Source organism: Tupaia chinensis, unplaced genomic scaffold (genome assembly GCF_000334495.1).
Source record: "Tupaia chinensis unplaced genomic scaffold, TupChi_1.0 Scaffold000527_1, whole genome shotgun sequence".
In the NCBI taxonomy this organism is placed as follows: domain Eukaryota; kingdom Metazoa; phylum Chordata; class Mammalia; order Scandentia; family Tupaiidae; genus Tupaia; species Tupaia belangeri.
The window spans coordinates 94,073-102,792 of NW_006160040.1; the positions used below are offsets into that span (position 1 = coordinate 94,073).

Here is an 8,720-nt window from a genome sequence, read left to right on the forward strand (position 1 = left end):
CTGACCACTGAAAGAAGCAATTAATTCATACAATATAGTGTTAAGCTTTAATATATAAATTAGTTGTCTTTTAATCTGCTGTTAAGTCACTTCAGTCTAAATTATACATTATATATGAAAATACTAAAAAGCTGGAAAAAATCATTGCAATATAGATACAATATGGGAAAATACATATTTGTGGTTATATACACAATCTAAATTCATCCGTTTTATACAACAGTTCTCCAAAATATAAATGGCACTTTACATGCATAGAACATACCAGCTGGATGTCCTCATATAATTTAATACATAGGAAAATAAAGGGAAAACAGCCTTTTAACAAGACAGTTACATAACAGAGGTGGAATGTGGAAGATGAAAGAAATATGAAAAGGGACAGTTTCTCCTCCATTCAATTAGCATTTTTAAAAAATGAAGTCTATTGTGATTTTGTACTTTCTAAGTGTATCACAAAGAGAGAAAACATAAAATGGAAAAGAGAGAGAGAAAAACAAAAAAGCTGATCCTTTATGAATTTTAAACATCAGTCCCGCCTATGGGTTGCATTTAGGCTTCTTTCAGTTGACAGTTTCCTAAATTACTTCTGCCGCTCTGAATTGTGCATCAGCAGGCGGATGAGTGTTCCAGATCTCATTAGGCCATTGTGTAACCATAGCTGCCACAATGTAGTGCCACCAGAAGTCTGTCCTTGAGTATTTCTTTACTTGGGTATTCAGGTAACTTGAGCATGTTGATGCTTTAAAAGAAAAATATACCACCATTAAACAGGAAATCTATGAAATTTGATTGTTCTGTCTAGCAGTGAAAATACTACGCATAATTAACATAAAACCATCCTCTCAAATTTGCATTCAAATTGGAAAACCCTCAAGTAGTATTTAAAAAGGAAAAAACTGCTGCATTGCAGTTTCTGTTAGCATGCAAATGTGGAAGAAGAAAGTAAGTTCCTTTCAGTTTAAAATAAATAAAGAGAATTTGGTTTGAAGTGATGGTGTACTATGATACTCACAGCAGTCAAACTTTAGTGATACTTCAACTGTATTAATTAAATTACAGGTAGTTAGAGCCTCCCCTTTTCCCTACCAAGATGGAGAGAAGGGAATTATATAATTACTTGTTTATCAGTGATTCCAAAATCCTGAAAATATTTCATAATTGAGGTTTTGTCACTGTAGTAGTACATTAGCTAGATGTTGATCACTCAAAACTAGTCAAAATAATTAGCAATGCATTTAAATAAACCAACTGAACATACCATGTGCTTGAAGTTGGTAAAAGATTTGGAGTATATGGCACAGCAGCAATCGTAAAGTTTTGCAATCCACTTCCACCCATGATATTAGCAAACCCACCATGTGGGACCCTGGAACTAAGAATACATACTTATCTTAATAAACTGAAATCATAAAAAAAAATTGTAATAAATACATTTTAAGTTCTAAGTTAGGGTAACAATATGGTCAGGTAGCATTTTTGAGTCTACAAGAGTAATATGACATTTCTGATTCTGTAAAACTCCAAACTACTGTTTAAGTTGCCTTGTGGCACCAGCAAGCTTCCACAGAGATCCCTCTCTGCACCTCCATAAGCTATACCACATGTTAGGCCCCGGCACGCATCTTACTACTGCAGTGAGTATGCTGCATTGACAACTGCTCGCTTTCACATGTCTCCATACCAAAACGGGAGTGATTTAAAGTCCCAAACACGTCATATTTACATCTGTTTCCCTGGGGTCACCAAAATGCCTGGCACCGACTTTCATTAAATATCTGTTGAATAAGTGAGTGCTTGATTAATTCAAACAAAGGCTCTTACGTGTATCCAAATCAGTCCCCTATTTGTGAAAAATATCTAGGCTTTCTAATGTGTCTTTCACAGTGAGAAAACTAGTATTTGGAATAGCAAATGTATTTTTTTAATGTCACCTCACATACTGAGATCACAAGAGGGTTAACATTTAGTGCATAACACATCACTAGAAAAGTTAACCTTGGTACCTGGTAATAGCAGACGTAATGAAAACTTCTAAATTTATACACATTTGATAGAAAATTAATATTTAAAATATTAAATATCTGTGTATGTGCCATATTAAACAAACTAATCCTGGGAAATATTTTGTTGCTGTAGTGCCTTATGGATAAATGTGAATGATAGACAAAAAAAATGTTAAATGTACATGTGTTAAATACACGCACAGAGCCAGTAAGTGGCGTAGTGGGTAACGCACTGGATTTCCACATGGCTGACCCCCATTCAGATGTCCCAGACCTGGTGGCCTGAGGATCAAGCCAGGCACATGTGCCTGCATGCCCAAAATCCTAGGAGGAGAATGAAGGAGAAGAGACTGTAATGTGGCCATTCCCCACTGGGGATGATTTCTCACTTTCCCTCTTTCTCCTGCATCTCTGGCATGTGCCCTATTGTAAAAACTATTGGGAAAAAAAAAAAAAAAAGACAAACATATATGATAAAATCTTAGGAGCAGGGGAAGTTTATATAAGATTTTTAAAAATACAAAAAGTCATAGAAGGGGGACCAGCAGGTGGCGTGGTGGTTAAGGCACTGGACACTCCCACATGGCCAACCACGGTTCAAGTCCTGGACCTGGTGGCTTGCTTTCTCACTTTCCCTCTCTCTCTCTGCCTCTCTCTGGTGAAATTAAAATAAATGAATAAATAAATTAAATAATTATAAAAAGAATTATTTTTAAAAAGTCATAAAAGAATGTACTGCCTTTGTAACATAGTTTTCCACACTTTTTAAACTTATATTTAATCACTACACATCTTTACACTGTACAAAATGGTTTTCCCCAGCATGAATGGAATTCCTATCAATCCAGTCAAAGATATTACCATATGCATTATCATCAACACACAACTTTTCATTCATGTACCCACTGAACGTTTTTGTTTCCTGTCCCTTCTCTTCCACCCAGTTACCCATCCCCTCCAATGTGGTCTCTGGTATCTACAGGTGCTCTCCCTGCTATCACACCTTCCCAACTTTCAGTTTCTACCATGGAGTGCAGACATTCGGTATATACTGAGCAGGGACACAGAATGTCTCTCTTTCAGTCTGGCTTGCTTCACTTAGCACTCAATAGTCCATACTCATTCACTTTATATCATATATCAATGTCTCATTATTTTTCATGGCTGAGTAGTACTCCACAGAGTATATAAGTCACCTTTTTTTCAAAGTCATCTGTTTTGGGGCAATTGGGCTGATTCCATGTCTTAGTAATTGCGGATGATGCTGCAATAAATATGGATGTATAAGTGATTTTCCAACTGACTCTTTTCCTACCCTTTGGCTAAATACCCAGGAGTAGAATTACGAGGTCAGATAGTAGTTCTATTTGGACGTTTCTGAGGAACCGCCATATTGTTCTCCATAGTAGCTGTCCTAATTTACATTCCCACCAATAGTGTAGGAGGTTCCCCCTTTCACCACAGCCTGAGCCTCATCTGCACTTGTCATTCTTTGTTTTTTCAATCTTAGAAACTCTGGTTGGGGTAGCAGCAGTGCCGCACTGTGGTTTGGATTTGCATTTCCCTTATGGTAAGAGATGCTGAGCATTTTTTCACATTTTGTTTTTGCTGTTCCTATGTCTTCCTCGGAGAGTTGTCTGTTCAGTTTATCCGCCCATTTTTAATTGGATTGTTTATTTTTTTTAAGGTAAACTGCTTGACTTCCCTGTACATTCTGGCTAACAGTCTTTTATCGGAGGAATAGTTTGTAAGACAGTATTTTAAAACTTTCATGTTATAAAATCCAAATTACAAGGAAATCTGTATATTTAACTTAATAAAGTTAAAAGGCAAATTAAAAACTGAGAAAAATATGTAGTTATTGTCTTGTATTAAAGAACACTTAAATTTGAATTTTTAAAAATAAAGAGAATTCACACATACAAAAAATTACATATAAGAAATGATAGAAAACTAAAAATGATTAATGCCTGTGTTGATTAAAAATGAGTGAGTTCTCTCATTCTCTGAGAGAATTCACCTTTTTGGAAGGTTAATAAACAATATGTATCTGGTTGTAAAAATTCACATACTCTTAAGTTCCTAAGTTTCTCTCAAATAATGTATCCTATATAAGTGATCAGACTGCTCCACAAGGATGTAAGCACAAAAATTCCTTATTTATACATCATCACGCATAAACAGAAAAACTCAGCAATAAAGAATAAGACCAACTAAGGGAGATCCATAAATGAGAAGAGACACTCATTAAAAAATTACACAGATTTATAAATGGTAAAATTTTAAATGATATATTACTAAATCCTGTAGCCCAGTGGTTAAGGAAGCCAGATCCCGTATGTCAACTGCAGTTCTAGCCCCAAACCCTGAGAGTTGGAAGACCCTGTGCCCAGGTGCATGTATGCCTAAAATCCTGATGGAAAGAGGAATGGAGGAAAATGGAGTGCAACACGACCATTCCTATCAAGGGGTGCCTTGCCTCTGGTGAGCACATGCAACCTCTGGCCATTAAAAAAAAATGTAGAAACAATGGTTTTAAAAAGTACTTTTTAAATTTACATAGGTAGAAAATGTATATATGTAGGACTAGTTCTTGAAGAATAATCAAAAATTAACAAAATTATCCATTAGGGGGTCTTTTTTTTTTTCCTTATATGAATTGTCTAACCTTCCTATGATGAAAATATAATTATTGTTCAACTCTTTTTATTAAATTACTTGAATCTTTCTATCTTGGCACTTAAGAATAAAAAAATGGAACGACCCTAACAATGTTTTCTTTCATATTTTTAGTCTACGACCATACAGTTACTCTTTAAAACTAGATTATAGTGTGACTCCAACTATTTTTTAAATAGTTAAAAGGTTAAAAACAAAACATCAATTGTGTTTAATTGCTAAACAGAGGGATTACTTAATGAGACTTCCATTTTTGATTTTCTCCATTTTCCAAATTTCTTACAATGGTTGTATACTACTTTATACTACTTTTAAAATAAGAAAATAATGTGGTTTTTTTGGGGGTGTTTTGTTTTGTTTTGCTGAAGAGTGTGTGTGCTGGCCACAGAGAGACAGACAAAAGGAAAGTGAGAAATCACCCAGTGGGGGGATGGCCACACCACAATCCCTTCTCCTCTGTTCTCCTCTTGGGATCTTGGGCATGCATGTGCACACATGCCCAGCATGACTTTCAAGCTGCCATGTCCAGAACGCAAATCATAGAGAAGGCTATGTGGGATCCAGCTCCCTTAACCTCCACGCCACCTGCTAGCCTGAAAATAATGACCTTTATGTGTTTACTTTATATAGATATACAAGTATGATTTTTAAATACACAGCAAAATAAAGACAAATAAATACATCAAATTGTTTATAGTGGTCATTTCTGACACTGAGATAGTTTTTCTTCTAATTTTTTTGTGTTTTCCAACTTTCCTAGAAGAGCCATGTCCATTTATAATAAAACTGAACTGCATTTCAATTAATAGAAGGAAACAAGAAATTCGAGTAGGGGCCAGGTGTTAATGATGCAGTTGGTAATGCAAGTGGACCCACATGGGTGGAGTCCTGGGACCTCCCTGAGCACACAGGGTCATGTGCATGTCATGATCCAGGCAGCTAGGGCTGGAGGTGGAAGATGGCGACTTTTGGAGTTTCTGTCTGTGTATGTGTGTCTCTCTCAGAAGAAAAAGACAAACTCTTAAAAAAATTAAAATCTGACTTTTTTAATATCTCCAGAAGAGGCTAAAATCATTTAGTTTTCTAATATCTATTACACATAATTGGTTCCCAAAGTAGACTTTTCAAAGAAGTGCAGTATCACAAATTATTCTGGGAGCCATGAATTTTGCCACTTTAAAGTTTGATAAGAACTGGAGAAAAGGTGTCATCTATGAGTACTTCATATGTATCCATGTGTTATCCAGGGTAGATGGAATATCCTTAACTATACAAATAGTAAAACTTGGCTACTATTATTTACCTACCTGCAGAATGAAAAGATCACCAAAATTATAAAATGTGTTATGCTGATAACACAGGTTGGAATTTTTTTTTTGAAATTTTTAAATAATTATTTTATTTATTATTGTTTTTAATTTGCTATAGGGCATGTGCACTCACCAGAAAGAAATAAAGACAGAGAGGTGGGGGAGTGGGAGTGAGGAAGCAAACCACCAGGTCAGGGACTCAAACAGCGGCTGGTCATGTGTGAGTCCAGCACCTTACCTCTATGCCACCAACTGGCTCCGGAATTTTTAAATTTTAATACATTACGTAAACATTTACTGAATATACTACTACAAATATTTTACCTCTAATAACTAAATGAGTCTTTAATACCTAAACACCAGGTCCTCAGAAAAGTCAGACCCACTCTTGCATAAGAAAACATAGAAAATACTTTCCAACAGTCCAACAGCAGAAAGGAGGTCAGAAACCCACATTTCAGAATAATTCTTCATTTCAATTATTTATCTCTAAGACAAGAGAAACAAAATACACTGACTACTTTCCATGTTATCATAAAATACCTCTTTAATTTCAGTTTTCTAGAGGGTACGTGTACTTCTCTGGAGAGAGAAAGAGGGAGAGAGAAAGTGAGAAATCACACCTCATGGAGGATGGCCAAGATGCGATCCCTTCCTGAGCATACATCATGTCCAGCATGACGTTCAAGCCTCTGGGTCTGGGACTCGAACCACACAGCTGACCGCATGGGTCTGGCACCTTCACCTCCACACCACCTGGTGGCCCATTGCTTCTTACCTGCCAGTAACGAACTGCAGGAGAAGAACTCTCTCCTCTTGTGTAATGTCTTCCACAACTTCCCAGAACCACTAACAACAATAACATAAAAACCTTAGTTCATATTTCAGAGCAACTGCAGGCTTCTTAATGCCAGAGAAATATGCAATATTCATAAAGCATATTTTATTCTATGAAACTCATTTATCAAAAATAATTTCATACAAAGCTTTCATATGCAATATTCCCACAAGAAGAACTTAGGAAAAAACTTTACTTTGTTAATTAATGTAGGTTTTCATCCAATAGTGCTGAAAGCTTATAAAATTAAATGGCAAAACTTAACTTCATTCCAAGCTCTAGAGAAATTCTACCTGAATAACTGGATCTTCTCTTTCATAGCCACTTGTGTATTCTGTGTTTTTTATCCAATCACTCACATCAATTTCTGGCATGCCAGAAAGCAGCAACTCCTTTGGGGAAGAAGAAAAATGTTTCATTAATCTTCTTTGGGAAAAAAAGTTATTACATTTAAATAGTAAATTTGCCTTAATTAGAAACTAATCCCATGTACAAACTGATTTAGTTTTGTGACAGTGTCTGCATGTCATCAGTAACAAAAACTACATGGGAGAGAATCCTTGATATATAATCTCAAATACTAGCAGATATAGAGATGTCCTTACATCAATACAATTTAATCAAGACAGACAGTAGTTTATACATTTATATAAAAATTTAGAAACATACATGTTTATATATAAATTGATAAAGATATGCAGCATTCTACATGTACAATTGTATGAACACTGAGTTTACTTTCTTAGGTTTACTTTGTTTTTATTTTTTTTAAGTTTCCTGCTTTCTTTCCTTTGAGAGAGAGAACTCTTAACAGGGTTTTGCCACATAGTGATCTCCCAGCATTCTCCCCGTTACCCAGGAGCCAGCATGCACAGGCAAGCGTGGGGTACACCAGATCCAAACCTGGGCCAGTGGTGCCCGCGCTCTGTACCACTACAGCTGGCCCTGTTTATTTTAATGACTCGTGTGTATTTGTTAAATTCTCTAAGTATTCCCAACATAAATAAAACAGCAAAGACCTGAATAAATAAGGGAAGGAAATCCTTGTCAGTAGGAAAAGGAGATAATATAATAAACAATGGTTACTACTTTTTTCTTAAAAAAAGCATTTAGACCTTCTGGGGAATTCATTGAGGAATAATTCAGATCCTTAAGTTAACTTTCCCCAAAGTGAGAAAAACAATACAATTTTCTTTCTAACTCTTGACCTGCTTCTTTTTCCAGAAAGATCAGCAAACAGAAATTTTCAATTCCATAACTGAAAATAAAATTAAGGATGGCAAAGTATTTATCATTAGGTTTTCCAAAGGAAAAGAGAACATAAAAAGAGCTAGTCCAGGTCTCTGAATCAGTCCATATTTCATAGTCAAATATGCTCACACCATCAGTCAACAATGATTGGCCAGCACTAACTTACACTGAAGAGCAAGCTGTTATTATAGGGCCATAGATACAATGTGATTCAAAATCATTTTCCTTCAACAGCTACTCACAACAGGTATCTATTGTATCCAACTGGAATAGCCTGTGTCCTGGTCAGGATAAATACACTTCTGGGTTGAAACCGAGTTTTGGGGCTGGGAATGGAAGGTGTAGAGTATCTTGGAAGAAGACTAGTGGGGAAAGTCTATTTACTCATTCTTTTTTTTTTTTTTTGAGAGGTTTTCACTATAGGGCGCGTGCGCTCGCCAGACAGCGAGAGAGAGACATAGAGACAGAAGGTGAGAAATCACCCCCCGGGGGGGGATGGTCACGCCGCAATCCCTTCTCCTCCATTCTCCTCTTGGGATCTTGGGCACACACGCACACGCGCCCGGCGTGAGTTTTAAGCCACCGGGTCCGGGACGTGAACCGCGGTCGACTACGTGGGAGTCCAGCGACATAGCC

At 36.4% G+C, this 8,720-nt stretch overlaps 1 protein-coding gene across 4 annotated transcripts in view; it reads right to left on the minus strand.

Annotated features, from left to right (window-relative positions):
* Positions 1–402: 402 nt before the first annotated feature.
* Positions 403–8,720, minus strand: part of HACE1 (HECT domain and ankyrin repeat containing E3 ubiquitin protein ligase 1) — a 125,607-nt gene continuing 117,289 nt past the window's right edge. For 3 of the 4 annotated variants that reach the window (XM_014591053.2, XM_006156943.3, XM_027775105.1), the window contains 4 exons: positions 7,127–7,225; positions 6,774–6,844; positions 1,262–1,375; positions 403–742 (listed from right to left, as the gene is read on the minus strand). In XM_014591053.2, coding sequence (XP_014446539.1) covers positions 640–742; positions 1,262–1,375; positions 6,774–6,844; positions 7,127–7,225 — 387 coding nt within the window. In that variant the 3' untranslated portion in view covers positions 403–639. Of the gene's footprint in view, positions 743–1,261; positions 1,376–3,202; positions 3,271–6,773; positions 6,845–7,126; positions 7,226–8,720 lie in introns of those variants that run through there. The other variant, XM_027775104.1, reaches the window with a different exon arrangement.